The 18,138-nt window shown below is 33.1% G+C and overlaps 1 protein-coding gene and 1 pseudogene across 2 annotated transcripts; one reads left to right on the top strand and one right to left on the bottom strand.

The window, feature by feature from the left end:
* Positions 1 to 522: 522 nt before the first annotated feature.
* LOC114420191 lies at positions 523 to 6,256 on the bottom strand (annotated as a pseudogene). Its single transcript, XR_003668359.1, has 19 exons — positions 5,869 to 6,256; positions 5,674 to 5,769; positions 5,456 to 5,568; positions 5,290 to 5,356; positions 5,106 to 5,198; positions 4,785 to 4,928; positions 4,526 to 4,614; positions 4,339 to 4,444; positions 4,150 to 4,237; positions 3,792 to 3,910; positions 3,553 to 3,717; positions 3,202 to 3,386; positions 2,697 to 2,806; positions 2,504 to 2,613; positions 2,104 to 2,214; positions 1,908 to 2,021; positions 1,619 to 1,821; positions 1,189 to 1,525; positions 523 to 1,083 (listed from the first exon to the last, which is right to left on the bottom strand). The product of XR_003668359.1 is annotated as a beta-galactosidase 3-like (transcript).
* Positions 6,257 to 14,274: 8,018 nt separating this feature from the next.
* On the top strand, positions 14,275 to 16,093 carry LOC114420181 (ribosomal RNA small subunit methyltransferase, mitochondrial-like). The gene is made up of 2 exons (XM_028386071.1): positions 14,275 to 14,658; positions 14,784 to 16,093. The coding sequence occupies exons 1-2, from the start codon at positions 14,311 to 14,313 to the stop codon at positions 15,471 to 15,473; spliced, it is 1,038 nt and encodes a 345-aa protein (XP_028241872.1). The 5' UTR covers positions 14,275 to 14,310; the 3' UTR covers positions 15,474 to 16,093.
* Positions 16,094 to 18,138: the final 2,045 nt, after the last annotated feature.

Here is an 18,138-nt window from a genome sequence, read left to right as displayed (position 1 = left end):
TATTTCTATTATATTATAAGAAAGTTTGTATAAAAAATAAATAGGTACATTTACTTAGTACTAAATATAAGAAATATTGACTCATTTTTGAATATATTAATTGATATTTGTTTATATCCTTAAGAAGTCTCTTGATGAGAAACCCACTTATGTGGATACACTCTTTAACTTATTAACAATACGTCACACTAATTATCTCTTGAATTATAAAATACACTTAAAACTATTTAATTTTATGAATACTTTTTAAGTAATATTAAAATCATGACATTAACTAAAATTAATAAACTTAACTATTTTCATTTATCTCGATAGATTATATATATAAACCACTGAAAGTAGGAGCTAGCACTAGCTTCTCAGATAACATAAATCTCCAAATAAATAGTTTCACTTAGTCTTAACCATTTCCGAGAGGAATGTCTTTGGCCAAGTAAATTTAGTTGCAATTTTAAATTTAATTCTGCCTGGTCATTGGCTATGTCATTGGTAGTTATTGCAACTAAAGAATAGGAGGCAAAATGCACATAACAATGGAGACTTTAAATAAACGTAGAATGGTTACAGTAGGATCCGCTCCCAACTTGAACCTGATTTGGAGATTAATTTTACCCCACAAAGTAAAACGAAAAAACATCACACCAACCAAACTCCCTCTCTTCCCCGTGCCTATAGTTAAAACTTAAAAGGCCGGGAACTACTACACCAGGGGTCCAAATTTTGGACTCCCTGATTAAAGATTCACCTATCCAACAATCACTAATTTATACACTCCCGTAAAAACATCACCAAATGAAACTATAAAACCTCGTGCCTTCGGCACCAACATGTCAGAACATAGTTACTTTCTCTCCCTAAAAACAACTATGGCACTTTACCTATACTATTATTGTTCTTTCGTGTGCTTGTTAAGTCACTTCACACTACACGTAAAAGGGTGCTTCCTTAATCATTCAGCCTCTCCAATTAGTTGGGAGCGCAAACAGCTTCAACTGATAACCGCTTCAACACATTAGGACAAGGGTCTTGCCCAAAGTTACTGTTTGATACAGTGACCGTGCATCTTGGCTTTCCTATACATTTCTGTGGAAAAAGAAATGGCAAAGCATAAGTTATATTATCGTCCAAATAAAGAAAAACTTGTTACAAAGTTGATGAGTTGGATTGTAAAATGAAGTTGAAGAGTACCTTCTCTAGGGTGGCATGGGAAGTGGAAGAATGACAAACTCCCTTCTCATAATTCCCACATGTTCCCAAAGGTGTTCCAAAGCTTGCAAATTTAATGGAAGAAATGGTCTGGCCAGGACTACAATGCAAGTGAACTTTTGGAGGATGGAACTCTTCTGATTTTCCGTAGCTATCAATGTGCCAATTCCTAATGTTTGGGTGGTACTCAGACACATCAGCACAGACACTGCTCACTGATCTCTTTACAAGTGAAATTTTTGAAGGATCTCCCCCAAGTTCCTCAAAAACAACTAACAGGTTATGATCTGGCTTCAACCAAGATCGAGGTACATGGTACCTGAAATATTTAGAACCAAATACAAGGGACTTTGGGCCTTAGTGAGCCATGCATAATTACCTATATATAATATCAACCAAAAACAATACTTACCATCTCTGGGTTGGTTGGCCACAACCAACCTGGCACTTTGGAGGTCTGAATGTCCCGGCATAGCTGCAACCATTGCAATTACCAGCAGCCAGAGCAGTCCAGTATCTTCCGATGCTCAGCCCATTAATCCATATTTGACCTTTACCCATACCCTCCATGTCCAATGCCAACCGCTCGTCTCCATCTGGAGCATCGAAATAAGTCTGCAAATATACCAAAAAAAATTATCATATTTTATGGCCAATATTTGGTTTCGATGAACCTTAAGTATGTTTCTGTTCATTTTTACCTTGTGCCATGTCAGTGGTTGATTTTTGTCTGAAACTAATGCTGACTGCATCCACTCTACAGAAGAGATACCATTTGGTGATGCAAGATTCATGGCCTCTCCTTTCAGCCCAACCTGTTTTAAGAATTGGCATATCTTCATATATATTTTTCTTTGTAACTGGGACAACTTGAGTAGCTAAAGAAAGAGTAAGAACCTGATAAGTCCATTTCTGCCAAGATAAGTCCAACTTTCCTTGGTCAAATCCACGGAGTACAACTGGACCAAGGATTCCTGTGTTCCAAGTCTCGAAATGTCCTCCCACATTCTATGACAACGCATCACAAAAGAATGATATTAGTCATTAATAAACAAAGAATAAAGCCTTTGTAAGCGCAGCTGAGACAAATAAGGAGGATGATTGTTTGTGATGACAATTCATTCAGATAAAAAAGGGTAGAAACCTTTCATAAGAAAACTTAATGAGAAACCATATAAAATAAACAAAAATAAACTTTGAACAATTTTTCTGAAAATTTGGTTTTTGACAATGGATTGCATCAATTGTATTGTATGTAATAGGATTTTGGAAAGTAAAGGTGGGAAGCAAAACTTACTGGAAGTCCAACAGCAACACTGAGCAGAGCTATTCTGTTTGTTCCAGCACGGAGGTTTACTGTGCCAGTATAGGTGAATCTCCTATCCTCCCTTGTTCCATAGGCAGAACCTGTTTTCAATCATAATTATCATGATTCCTTTGTCTAATAAAATGGAAAGGAGATCAGGAAAACAAGGAAACAGAATACACACCAGAAAGTTGACCATTGATAAAAACATGCACAGCATGGCCAGTAGATTGAACAATGAGAGTGGGTAGTTTGCCTCCACGGAGAAAGGATTCAGATGAACCTATATCAACACTACAGACAAGTTGACATGAAATAAATTAGTATGGTCAAAATGGTTTCTAAACAATTATCATTTAACAGCAGCAACCTGAGAGATTCCATTAAATGTCAAAGTCATGCTATTCAGGAAGACAGATTTAAGATGTGGGCATCACAGCTATGTTAATTCCATATTCAAAATCTATAAAATTAAACGTTTATTTTCATGGTTGATGCAAGTGATCTGCTGTGTGTTTGAAAAATGAACAAAGATTGTTAAGCAAGAGGACTAGATACTTGTCAATGTGGTAGAATTAAAACAACTCTTACATTTCTTCAACAAACAAGCGTAAAGAATTTCAATAGTAAATTGACAAAGCCACTTACTTAAGGAGCAAACCTAATCAAATCTAGAAAATCAAGCTTACCTAGTTATATACCAAAGATAATCACTTGTATCCCGTGTAACATTTATTTGTTCCAAGAGACCAGAAGTAGTGGTTGTAATTGAAGAGCCGTCATCGAGAGAAGAAATATCTTCATCAAAACTCTCCCAGGAGAACATACGAGTATTTGTTGGTAACATTTGCATCTGAGATGTTTGCACTCCAACCTAATAGAAGACAAGATGATTTTAGTGGTTTTAAACAATTTTAAATTGTTGAATCTCATCGATAGAGATATTAAATGTGAATAAATTGTGTCCTAGGAAGCATAATGGTGATCCCAGAGTACCAAAGGAATATGATGATTTCAAATATCAGACTTCTGTTACATACTTTTGCTGTATTAAAAACTACATTTCTGCAATCAGGGAGGATGCTGATGGACCAAGGAGGTAAGTTATAGTGCATATTGTTGAACATCACTCTAACAGAAGATTTTGTATCAAAGTTTGAGAGGAAAGCAGCACAGTCTCCAGATTTTGCAGAGTATACATGAGCCTGATAAAAGGTGCACTAGAGTCAGCAAAGAAAATTGTGGCACAGCAAAAATAAAAAGAAAGAGTAGGTTAAACCTGTTGGAAGTTCCCCAATGAAGTAACAGCTGGGTCAGTTGAAACTAAAGCCCGCTCACACATCTTGATGGCCTTATGAAGCTCCTTTAGATGACCATACTTTGGTTGCCTAATCAAACCTGTCATTTTTGTCAACAAATGTAGTCAGTCAAGTCATCAGTAATATAGTCTGGGGGTTACTGCTGAGAAATGAGAATTAAATCTTAGGTGAAACCATTTAGAGTGTGTTACTTCAGACTAGTTAAGTGTGGTGAGTGTCTTGACTTGAAATAGTTTATATATATGCATTAGAAGCAACTTAGAAAAAAGAACAGAAACAGCCAGCAGTAGCATAATCTACAAAAATTTCAGTTCTCACCATATTCATCCAGTGGAGCATCATAGTCATAACTTGTAGTGATGAAAGGGCCTCCAGCTGTACGGCCAAAATTGGTTCCTCCATGATACTACATGTGCAAAGGAAAGTTACAAGTGTAAATGTCATTGTCGTCGTTGTCATCATCATTATCAAGTTTTCAAGTGTTAAGGCAGTATAAGAAAAATCAACCATGTAATAGTTTACAAAGGATCCTCCTTTTTGTATGAATCGGGCAACTCCAAATGCCAAATCCTGAACAGGTCTTTCATGATTTGGACCTCCGAATTCAGAAAACCTTCATATTCGACGGGAAAAAAAATTATTGAAGCTCATTTCTTTAATTCTAAAACTTGAGAGTAACAATAAAAAAGATTACCAGCCACTCCAAGCCTCTGTCCAAATTGAAGGCTTATAGGGTTTATTAGGAGTAAAATAGTCACAATAAAAGCCATTGCACGTGTTTATCTGTCATTAAACAAGAAACAGAAACAGATTAATATATCAACCACATTCCTGAACATTCAAGGTTCTTGAAAAAGAAAAATTGGGGCTACAATTTCGATGGAGCCTCTGAGGACAGCATTTAATACTACAGTACATAACTTTCAAGAGCAAGGAAGGATGAGAATTCTCACCACAGGATCTGGCGCATCATCTTCTTTGCACATCACCCAGGGGACCCCAGTTCCCGTTTCCACGGCCATTTTTGCAGCCCAGTTCACATAATTTTGGCCAGCGGATCCAAGTAATTTACTCTGTGCCCCATACTCATTCTCAATCTGAAACAGCATAATGTGTGCATGTCTCACTATTATTATAGCCACTTAGCCAGATCTAAACTGAAAACTCTACAGCCACTAGTGCTCTATCAAGTGCCTTTCCTAAAAGATTTACAGAAAACTGATATAGTTTATACATACACAAAAAGCAAGTTAGCAATGGAAACTATACAACACCTGAGAGAGTATGATAGGGCCACCTTGGGATTCATAGAGACGTTCACTCTTCATCATGCCCACAATCTTCTCAGTGAACCCTTGCATTGCTTTCTGCAACACCGTTGAAGGGTCATCAATAAGACCATTTCAATAATGAAGTAATAAAAATTGGTTTTGAGGAGAGAGAAAGAGAGGGAGAGACCTTGAAAGGTTCATTGTCTGTTCTAAAGCTGATGCCGGGAACATACTTGAGCCAAACAGGAAAGCCTCTGCACATTACAAGAGAAAATCATTAAACCATCGAACACCACAAGGCTAAAACCTCGGGTGCTAGAAAAAACATAAGACGGTGAAAAAATTTAAGGTACCCGAAATTCCATTCGGCACAGACATAAGGTCCAATGCGAAGATTAGCATATAGCCCCGCTTTCTGTATTGTCTTCACGAACCTCACCAGATCATACCTTCCTTCAAAGTTGTACTGAACCAAATTGCAAGCAGAGAGAACACAGAGAGAGTAAACCTCAATTTCAACAAGAAAAAAAAACTAAAAAGAAAAACATGATTAAGTGGCTGATAGAGGTACATTGCCACGAGAAGGCTCGTGAACATTCCAAAAGACGTAGGTTTCAATGACGTCCAGACCTCCCTCTTTGGCCTTGTAAATCAGATCTTCCCACATCTACACAGATTATAAAAAAAACAGTGAATAAGGTAAAGTTTCTTTTGGGCATAATAGAAAATAAAAATATGGGAAATGGAAGAAGAAGAAGAAGAATACATCAGGGGTGCTTCTGGGGTAATGTATAGAGCCAGAAAAAAGGATTCTCCTTTGGCCATTGATGAGGATGGCTTTTCTGTCGTAGGTAACGCTACAGTGAACCTGCTCAAGCTGAAAACCCAACCACAAAGCCAAACAAAAGAATGCTGCAAACTGCATTTTGGAAACCGAGGTGGTTTCCATGTTTTCCCTACCACTCTCACTCTCGAAGACAGTGGAGAATGGAGAGAGAGAGAGAGAGAGAGAGAGGGTGTTGTTGCTTTGAGTGCTGTGGTTTTTGTTAATGGTATCCAAAGAGAAAGAGAAAGAGAAGAGACTATTGAAGGTGCCAAGTAGGTCAATTTAACTCGGTGTTAAGCACTAAAGTCTGAGACTCTGATGAGTGATGAGTAGACCAATTTATATAAGACGTAATGGAAAACAACTTTTGTTTTTCGCACACTCATTCGTAGCCACTACCAACACTCTAAAGTAATGTAATCATGTAGTATAACAGAAAGAATGTGATCTAAATAATAAATACTGCTAAAATATAATAGAACAACTCTATATTCTTTTGTTGGACATTTTTTTATTTTAATAAAAACTGGTGATCATTAGTAAGTACTACCAGTAAATCGGCTTAATTTTTCATTAGTGAGACTCGAATTATTTAAAATAAATCAAATTCAATCAGTTGCCACTAACACTTAAAAAGGGTAAGAATGAGCTTTATTCTCGAACAATATTTTAGTTGACTGATTGTAGTAACGCTATTTTCAGTTGATAACGTGCAAAGAATTAATGAAATTCAATTCGCGCATAAAAACTGGTGATCATTAGTAAGTACTACCAGTAACTTTGTAATTTTTCGTCTCTATTTATACGTAAGATTCTTTTAGAAATCTTTTTATAATTTTTTTTTAAAAAAATAAATACATTAATTATTTATTTTCTTATATATCTTCATTTAATTATTTTTTTCCAAACATTAATCAAAAGTAATTAAATAAATAGAAAAATAAAAATATTGAAATAATAATACAATTAATTAACCAATTTAATGTGATTAACTAAATTAATTATTTTAAAAAAATGAATTAATTAAAAGATCTATAATTACGAACTGGGAAAATATTAACAACGTGCCACGACACAAAAAATAACCTCTTGCGTATAGCTTAACACAGAATTAAATCATTAATAATACAAGAAGAAGAACTATTAAGCAATTTGAGTGAATGAATGCGATATTTATGAGCAATGATGGCCCACACATGAGTGCTGATTTCATGTGAACCCGAAACAGAAAGGAAAACCCCTTTTAAATTATTCCTTTGCCTTCTTTGTGGTGTTAATTGGTTATGTCATGTGAACCAACGGTGAACCAACTCCCTAACGTATTGCCTTCAGCAGCCATTCACCATTGTCACAATTTCACAATGTTGAGCATTTTCTTTTTGAAAAAAATGGAGAAAACAAAGTGATATACAAAATAATTAATTACTAGAACCATAACACACACAACCCTCACCTTGGATACCAAAGAGGGAAGAAAAAAAAAATCAAGCCTTGCCTTTTTTTGTCAAATTCTTTAGCCTTTCAAGTGGTACCAAACTCCTACCACCTTTATTTTTTGTCTCAACTTTCCGCTAATGACCGAAGCATAAGGAAAAATTAAATGAAGGACGCCACATGAGGACAAGCTGCCATTTATTTTAGTTGGGTCACTACTTATTTGTGTCCATGTAAATGTAAGCAAGTTTTAAGTATATATAAAATAATTTCGTCCATCAAGTTCTCCATAGCCAACTGTAACCAAAAGAAAAAAGAAAAGGAAAGTACTGGAAAAATAAAGTAGTCTTTTTTAATATGTAAAAAGGGGTCTTGGGGCCAGAAAGGAAAATAAAACAAAAGAAGTTAAATAAAAAAAAACAAGGCTTACAAATTCCTTTGATGATAATTTTGACAAAGTGATAATTCTAAGTGAACAAAGAAGTATGAAGTCAAAATTTAACTATAATTTTTTGTGCTTAAGCAATACATTGTTTTTGAGTTGCAAGGTGAGTCAAAAACACCATATGCATCTCTCTTAATTAAAAAAGTAAATTACATTCATATTCTTTGTGATTTAGTGAAATTGTCAAAAATTAATTTTTCTATTACGTTATCACAATTTAATTGTTTAAAAAATATTACATTAATTGTCCTTAGATATTATATTAATTCTTGAATTGTTTGAAAAATATTATATTGTATTTTTCGATAAGGAATGTTATCGTAAACATTAAAAAAAAAAACAAGAAAATTTTATACAATATCACAAGATTTCATGAGATATCAATATAATTTACTGTTAATAAAATAAACGAAAAGATACACGGAATAATTAATTAACGTGAGACAACCTTGTATCTGTTAATCCGCATATTGATTATTATGTAGAAGTTGTATATTGTATACTAATAAAACATATTTAAAACATCGAGAAACTAAAAAATAACATATTTTTATAAAATTTAGAAACATATTTGATGATGGAGATATAGCCAAATAGGCATGCATTGTGCAGGCTTAGGGGTGAATATCTTGATCCGAGATAAAGAATTAAAGTTCGTTATTCATTAACCGAGTATTCTTTTTTCAAAAACAGTAAAAAGACACCAAAAGATAGAGAAAGCAAAAGTATATTTTGTTCACTTGTATGTGTAGATGCTCCCCTAAAATACTTTACATTAACCCCATTATTAAAGCCTGAAAAATCATTCTACCATGCATGTGCTCCTTAAATTAATTTGAAGTCGTGACCAACCCAGAGTGATAGGGTTAAGCATGGGTAAATGTGGTTTATATGGTGGGTAAGTCATGATATTTGTCCTAGAAGTTGAAGCACGTAGCACATGGGCATGTTTGGTTAGTAATAGCGTTTCATAGTGTCGTTTACGATGTTCTGAATTCTTATTAATTAAATTTGATGTTTGTCTAGTTTTTATTTGGTTTGGTGTTCCAGCTTTCATCAACGTTTGACGGCGAAAGGAACGGATGGAGATTCGAATTTTGGAACCCAAAGGCAGTGGGGCTTTTCTAGATCTGATGGTGGTCCACCCATTTCTTCCACTTTGAACTCTCATTACTCATACTATATCATACTTAGCTTGTGTTAATCGGCCATACATACATAGTTTTTATTCATGTACGATTAGGTACAAATAGAAATCATAAAATGTACTCCAATCATATCACTGAAAAAATATTCGCAAGCAGAATAAGTAATTAGTCATAATATTAAAATTGGGTACGTATAAGATAGATATATATTCATAACTTTATGCATAGATATAAGTACAAAAGTGAGTCTCATATACGTTTCTGATTTCTAATAGTATCATTATTATAAAGTGAGAAGTCTTAAATCGTTAGGATGAATGATTATTAGAGAGTCAAAAATCTTAAATTTTTAATTAGAGTTTTTATTAAACGTTCATAACATTAACTTTAACAATTTTTATGTTAGTATCTTTAAGTTTAGATAAATTAATGTCATGTTTGTTTATTTTTAATATTATGTATGCATATTTTTAATGTTAAATTTGAATTAAGAATGAATTTTTAGTATAATTATAATAATTGTTTTAATTAATTTTTTTATTGGTTTATTATTATTAATTTTATATATAAGTAAAATATGGATTATAGATGTAAATATGAATGTGTAAGTATCTAATAAATAAAAAATAAGAATCAAAATCACTATTCATATAAATATGAGATCAAATAGAAATATTATTTTTAAATATAGGAATAAATATAGTACTATAGGTCCTTATCCATTTTCATCCCAAACTATAAAGTAAATTATGCTTTTGTGTTATTCCTCCATAAATTTAGCTCAACTCACTTTGCTCCGATGAAATATTCAATGAGTGATATTATAATGCCCTATAAAAGCATATAAAGTATGGGCATTTGAATGCCCTCCATGACTTCATTTGTCTCTTATCTTTCACGAAGAATTTCAAATTTCATATATGCATATTTTAATGCTGACCAAGAAAGATTATTTGTAGGGATAATTAAGGCAGTCATACTTTTAATAATAAGACTAAAGCCTAAAGTTTTAATAAGATAATAATCATGGTCTGCTCACTGGAATTATGGTAGTGTTTGCCTCAACTGTTCTTTTTTTTTTAAAAAAAAACTCTTAAAATAGAAGTTGGATTAAAACACACTTGAAAAAATAATTCTTAAAAAATTAAGAGAAACTCGTTATATATATATATAATGTAGTTTAAAAAATAACTAAATTAACTCCAAAAATTGCATATCTAGTTTTTCTTTTCCCTTCTCATATGAATTAAATTTTTTTTTATCAATATATGAATTTATTTATGTGAGACTATATGAAATGAAACTTTTTAGGTTAAAAATAAATTATTAAACCAAAATTATGAAATGACTTATATTATTTTTTATTTTTTATTTAATTTTAAACTGTAACTTAAAGTAGCTCCTCATTAACATCTATGAATGTAAGTTATTTTAAAAAATGAATACTTTCATTATCTTGTAAATAAAACTTCGTGAGTGTTATAAATTATACTATATATAGATATAGATTCAACCTTTACTGCATCCTAAATTGTATACTTTTCATTTCATTATTGTATTTGTTGCTTGGCCGGATTTTCGAAGACAAATCTATATATTGTTCTTTGAATTTTACTATTATGACATTCAGTTATTTTATCCGGGCTTGGCATTTATTTATTAACTTATTGTTAGTAAGCAGAATATCATCATATTTTGAGAGTGAGCAAAGTTGGCACCACCAAATATACCAGTCATCGTATAAAAAGAAAAAAGATAGATTTGGGCACTATTATCGTATGGGAAAATTTGGGTACCCACAGCACCATTAAACGCAGACAATCCCCCCTTTCTTATGTTCTTTTGCTTGCCAATTACAATTAAAAACATGAAAAGATTCCCTCACTAATGTCCCTAAAATTCTCATTTTACTAATTTTACTAGTTTAAGATTCTTCTTCTATTATATTTTATACATATGCGTGTTTCTTTTAATTTATATCATCACTTACGGTCGGTTTATGATCTAAAGATTTTATTTGTTGAGATAATTTTTATGTTTTTATAGTGGACAATTGTATTCTACAGTTTACCATATACCTTAATTAGGTAACAATTCTGAATACATGACTTATTAGTCATTAGCACATGGCTTGAATGACCCTTATTAAAATTATATCAACCACTTATTGCTAGAATGACCCATGAATATGCTTTGATAAAAAAGGAGAATAGGATTCGTTAGCATTGTGCACGCGCTTCTATGGAGATTCCTTCGGACCCTAAGATTTACTCTAAATAGTACGTACACTTTTTTCAGTTAGCTAAAATCCAAACTCCAAAGGCCAGTCTCAGTACATTTGTTTTGGTTCAACCGTTCAAGAGTGAAATTTGGAAGGAAAAAAACGTAGAAAAAATGGATTTTTTTTTATAAAAAAAGTAGAGAAATAAATGTGGTATTTAGATAAATAAACGTACTAAAATTAAATATTTTTTTACTTATTTAAATAGGTATAAAAATGTCAAAAAATACATAAATAAAGGTATATTATTTTAAAATTTTAATTTAATCTAAATACATTAAAAACTTATTATTTTTATCAATATAAAATTTGCTTTTTTAATGTTATAAAACTGTTATGTAAATCTTAAAACAGAAAAGATAACCAATTTCCCATCCCCGACTTTCATGTCTCTCGTGGAGGTTTTCTAAAGTCATCCTCACACTTTCATTTTCTTTTATTCTTTTCTTAAATAAATCATGAAATTTGTTTTCTTAATATTTTAATCAGATTGTATAAAACAAAACAATAAAAATAAAAATATAAAAACTTTTTTTTTAAATTGAATCAATATAATAAGGATTTTTTTTACCAAATTATAATTTTGATTCACCTATTTTAAAGTTGAAACATTTAATACTTTAACAAATTAATGATTTTGGTTTTCATCTCTAATTGTCAATGTTGACCGTTAAGTTGGCATAAGTTAACTCCAATTTGAGCAAAATTTAATGTTGTGATACTAAATTATTTTTTTCATGAGTTTAAAAGTAAAAAAAAAAAATGCAACAGAGACACTACAAAGTTGACTTATTGAAATGAATTTAATAGATGTACTACTTTAAAAGTAAATTAATTATTTTCTATTTCTTAATATAATTTTTAAGGTGAATATTATGAAAACTGGGTTAATTGCATTTTTTAGTTATTTTGGTATTCTATTGTGTGATATTGGTCCTTTCAGTTGAATCTTAAGATCCTTCTATTTTGATTTTATTTAATATTTAGCTTTTAATTTGCTTAGAATGAAAAGACATTTTATTTATTAATATCATAAAAATAATAATTTACCATCAAACTTTTAATGACTCTCTTTTTACACTAATAAAAGAGAACGTGTAAAGAGTAGCGTATTACTAGCATTTCTCTTATTTTTGACAAGTTTATGCCTATATTATTTATTTTAATGGAATAATAATGATTAAATTTTTTATGGCGTAAAGTAGCTCAGTTATAAATTAAATAATCCTTTTTGGTCCATCATCCTAATATGCGCTCAGCATTCAATAATTAGACAATCTTCGTGAAGTGAATTGATTTCACAAACTTTATTCACTTTTCTCGTTTTTGCCGGATAGTGATGTATTTTATATTTTATACATGGCCCCAAGAAACACATGCTTCTCAAACTAAACAAAGAGTGTTAATCATATTTTATTTTCGATATTTTCTTTGCAATTAATTAAAATTTATTAAAAATCATCAATTTTCAATAAATTTAAAAGAGAAAACATTAATAAAAAAATAAAATCTATCAAAATTATTAATTTTTAATAAATTTTAACCAATCATAAGAAAAATATCCAAAAAAAGAATGTGGCCATCACTTCTCGCTGTTTCCCGTGGGTCACATGTAATAAAACATGTTTTGGACTGTCTGAATGAGACTATTATGCTGTAATAACGAGCCTCTTCTTTTTGGGTTGGTCCAAGTAAAGTTTTAAAACATTATCAGTTAATGCTAATGGAGTATTACAACATAAAGCGAATCGATATGTATGGAGACAATTTTGAATCAACATAAGTAGCACTTGCACTTAGAAAATAAAAAGAAAATTTATACCAATTAAGAATGTGTCGTATCAAAAACCATAATTAACAAAAAAGAAAAACCGAAAATTTGAATCTAATTATTTTGGCACCCAACAGAGCACTGACATAGCAACCACCAAAATAACCTGGATAACATAAAACAGAACAAAGATGAGAGAATATCATTGTTTTTTCTCACCCACAGTATACCCCTAACCAAGCAAGGATCAATCATTTTCGATTGCAAATGCTCAAAAAAAGTATTTCATTCATCAAAGGGATTGAGAGTACGACACACATGTAAATTGTAATGAATTACGAATTCCCCCAAGCTTGAAACAATCATTGGTTCGTTCCATGCTTTGCTTATGTTTCTTCATTTTGGTAGCAGTCTAGAAGAACAGCACTTTTGGGCCGAGTTTGGCTCCAATTATTCGTATAAATAGACAAGTAGAAAGCTTGCAATGATACCAATGACAGGAAGATGACTCCAATCTAATTGCATGATCAGCTCAAACTCAAAGTCATTTGTGTCCCACAATATGCGTATGTAATGATGTATTGGCGCACCAGCGGACACGTTACTTCACAAATAATGCTGAGAAGCCTTTTATGCAATTCGCTTTGACCATATAGCATAGAACTAGGAAGATCATGGCTGCTATCAAATCAGTTTTCCCACGTTTCAGTTTGACCTGGCAGAATAATTACTTTTTCAGGAACAGGTAAAATAATATAAATAGTTTAAAGGATAAATAGTGAAATTTTCTCTAAAAATATGAGATGCTCATAAATTAATCATTGAAAGATAAAAATTTTAATTTTAGTCTGGGTAAAAAGTACGATAAATTAATCTTACATTTAAATTTATGAGACTATTTATTAATTAAGTCATAATGTTTAAAGATAAATTTGATGGTAAATTAAATATTTTATGACTAATTTAAGATTAAGTTACAAAATTTAAGGATTAATTTATCAATAAATTATCAGCGGGGTTAATTTATTGTAATTTCTGCACATTTAGATATTAAATTTAAAATTTTCAAAAACTTGTAAATGTCTTACACCTTTTGAAATTGGTTATTTATGGTCAAATTTAATTTACATTGTTATTACTTATTGGGCCTGGGTTGCTGAGGATCCAAGGGTCTTCGTCCCAAGCCCAAAGATAAAGGAAATCCAGTTGGGCTTTGATGGGCCTTTGGAAGAAAGGAGCAAACAAACTAGGTATCTATGCTTATGCTTGGGAAACGCATAAAAAATGTACATGAGAGTGGCACATGCTTGGTGCCTCTAGACGCGTAGTTGGATTCATTCCTCGGAGGTTACGATCAGTGCGGCAATTGCATGGAGATGGGGATGGCGATGGCGATGGCGAAGAAGCTCTACGTTTCTACAAGAGCAGAGGCCAACACATTTTCATCAACCCTCGAATTCTGGACACCATCTTTCGGAGATCCGCGATAAACCCCACCGACACGGTCCTCGAAATCGGACCCGGCACCGGCAACCTCACCCTCAAGCTTCTCGAAGCCGCGCACAAGGTCGTAGCTATCGAGATCGACCACCGCATGGTCCAGGTTCTCGAGAAGCGCGTCCTCCAACGCGGCCTCCAAGACAAGCTCAGGGTAAGTGCTAACTCACTTGACCACACATCTCGCACTTTACCTGTTTGATGAAATGCCTAAGCCAAAAAAACAAAAATGGAAGAAAACATGACACGTGGGTTTTGTTTTTGTCTTTGTCTTAGCAGGTTATAGAAAGAGATGCAATGAGAGCCCCGTTCCCGCGGTTTGATCTTGTTGTGGCCAACATTCCTTACCGGATATCTTCCCCTCTCGTGATTAAACTGGTGTATGGAGCGACGCCGTTTAGGAGTGCCACGCTTCTGCTTCAGAAAGAGTTCGCTCGGAGGTTACTGACTTGCCCCGGTGACTCCGGTGGGTTTAACCGGTTGTCGGCGAATGTGAAGCTTGTGGCTGACGTGGAGCTTGTGATGGACGTAAGCAAGAGGGACTTTCTCCCTTCTCCTAAAGTTGACTCTTCTGTGGTCATAATCCGCCCCAAGCCTCAAATTCCCAATGTGGATCTCCATGAGTGGAGGGCTTTCACCCGGACTTGTTTTAGTAGTAACAGGAACAAGACACTTGGGGCATTGTTTAAGCTCAAGGGGAAAGTTTTTGAGTTGTTCAAAATCTCCAATGGAAATGATGAATGTTCTCCCCACAAGGGTGATGAGGCTCAAGATGAACGAGGGTTGGCCTTGTTCAAGGAAAAGATTATTGGAGTGGTTACATCGGGTGGGTTTGAAGATAAAAGGCCTGCAAAACTTTCTCTCCAGGAGCTTCTGCATTTGCTCTCTTTGTTCAATCAAGCTGGCATTTATTTTAATCACCGTGGACGTCACAAGATTGAAGATACGTTTGACACCGATGATGAATAGTGCACCCTGCTGAGATGCTTATCAACTGCTTTGTGTATAACATCATCATCGGTTTGTTTTTTCACTAGAAAGCAAGCATCCTTGATTTGATGATATTTTGAGAAAAAGTAATGCACACCAAAGCAAAAGTGAGAGTATGAAAATGAGAAGAGTTCACTCTAACCATTAAATCTTGCTTGGTTGGTCAAGATTGATTTTACTTAAATAAAACATCAATGTGAGATTGAATGACCAAAATCAGTTCTTTTTATGCTCTCACTTGATACACCCTCTATGTATATGTATTGAAAAGATGCATCCTGATGGCTGCATTGGCAAAGGCCAGAAGCTGCATAATGAATTCATGGTACAGTAAATGATAGTTATCAAATTTGCCAGTGGTTGTTTCCAAATGGCAATATTTTAGAAGCAAATAAAAGATTCATTAGGTTTGCCATAGGGTTCAATTGTAGTTTTTATAGAACAAGTTGAAGCTAACTCTTGGCATCCTAGTGCTAAAGAACGATGTTCTATTGTACCTGTAGGATTTAAGTTGTAGAAAATCAAAGCGTGCATGTTACTTTTCTGGTTTAAATACTTTGATAGAAAATCAACTTTTTATGCCAACTATTAATCTATTATTATACTGTTTCGTTTCTTCAATGATTGCTGCATATTTAAGATGGTTAAGATCTTTCTTGGTTTATTTGTTGCTAATGAAGGAACTTTGGATTAGTATGCTCACTATGCATGGTTGAAAAGGCTATTGTGAATCCAAAATGCATTTTTGGAAGGCTGTTGTGAACCAATTGTTCATTTTTAATTTGATCTAGTAATCATAAAGCATTTGGGCAATTACTTAATGCACCGGTGTATTTGATTTGCTGCACCCCGATTGCATTATGGATCGGACAATCTTTAGTACAACTTATGCATTGCCCGCATTGCCCCCTAATGCAATTGGGGGTACACCAAAGCAAATACTGTGGTGCCTAAAGTAATTATCATGCATTTGTATGGATCAAATACCCGTTCCCAGCATTTATATGTTTTGGGCTGAACTCCTCGGGCCAAGTATAGAGCCCACAATTCCCAGCATTTGTCGTGCTGAACTCAGAATGAATTGCTTTACCTCATTTTCATTGTAGAGAACCTTAACCACATCGTTTCCAAGCTCCATCTCGATGTCTTCGTGGAAGCTCTCTAGTCTCTACAATTTCCTTTTAGTTATTGGAATCAATCGTACTGCTTGAAGGATGTTAGGCATAAATCCTCAATGGTTTAGGTTTTGAACGTAGTTCTCTCCAATAGAAATTACTATCATTTTACTTCCTAAAATGTATCATTTATTGTCATTATAATCTCTAAATTTGATGTCTAATTATAATTATAGTCCTTAACGGAGTTAACAACATGAACTAACATATTTCAATTTTAGAGATTTATTTGATATTTTTCCAGGCACATACACACACATATATACGAACAATACTTGTAAATATTACACACACATATATACGAACAGTGCTTGTAAATATTATTGACAACTATTGCTTCTAAAATACATCCATTGCTTTTAAAATATTATTGACAATACTTGTAATTATTGTTAAAGCATAAATTGAAGTGTTTATATATATATATATATATATATATATATATATATATATATATATATATATATATATTTATTGATTGTGAAGTGTTAAAAAAAATGGGACTTTGATCATATAGTAGTAGTTGATGAAAGAATAAAATAAGATCTAACAAAATATCATTGATTAAATATTGAATACAAATTTTGAGAAAACCTTAGAATTTTTTGTCATGATTTTGCATGGTGTGGGCATAGGTATACACGTATTCAACAAATTTGAGGATGTGAATTAAAATTATTACTCAAACAGATATGTAGTTGAGTATGAATATTGACAATAAGGGTAGTACCTCTTATCTATTGTTATTCGTACTCTCTCCTAATACGGTGTGGATTGGGGATGAATCAAGTACAAGTTACCGGATATATAAAAGAATCTCTAATGAAAATTTTTTAAGTGGGTTTCTTAAGTTATTTTCGTGGTTCCTTCAGTACTTTTTGTGATCCTTACAATGTCATGTATTCTTAAGAAATTTATATACAATTTTATTCCAATTGTAAGAAATTTCAAGAAACTTACACTTTTCTATTTATTTTTATTTTCACTTAATTATGTCAACGTTTTCATCCTCTTCCTCTCTACGAGCTGCCTCTTTTTGCTCTCTTCCCTGCCTATGCTCTTGCTGGCTCTCGTTCTCACTAGTGGCCATGGTGGCTTTCGCTCTTGTTCTCTGCAATGTCGATCATGAACCGCACAAGTAATTCATATCAGAGCGGGAGTTTCGACAGCATAGGCAGAGGGAGCTTTGTCGTGACTTAGATTTGCAACCCACCCACCATGAGAAGGTGGAGTAATGGTAGCACTGAGGTGGTTTTAGCGGCTACGACATAGAGGTGTTGTGACGGAATGGAGGTGGTGCGACAGAGGGTTTCGCCACAATTGAGATTTGTTGAGTCGCGGCTTCCTTGACAAGGCGAAGTGGTGGTGACACCATGGTGGTTTGAGATGCAATTCTATACTAGTTTTGTAACATAAATAATTATTTTTTAATGGTAAGAAACAGTTTCTTATAAAAGATGTAGATCTTA

The sequence above is a fragment of the Glycine soja genome, chromosome 1 (assembly GCF_004193775.1).
Source record: "Glycine soja cultivar W05 chromosome 1, ASM419377v2, whole genome shotgun sequence".
Classification (NCBI taxonomy): domain Eukaryota; kingdom Viridiplantae; phylum Streptophyta; class Magnoliopsida; order Fabales; family Fabaceae; genus Glycine; species Glycine soja.
This window is presented reverse-complemented; position numbering and strand designations above follow the sequence as displayed.

Excerpts from the sequence above, each read along its gene's own strand:
- LOC114420181 (XM_028386071.1), top strand. The coding sequence starts at position 14,311 with ATGCTTGGTGCCTCTAGACGCGTAGTTGGATTCATTCCTCGGAGGTTA. Across the intron at positions 14,659-14,783 it reads GCCTCCAAGACAAGCTCAGG|GTTATAGAAAGAGATGCAAT; the intron begins GTAAGTGCTAAC and ends TTGTCTTAGCAG.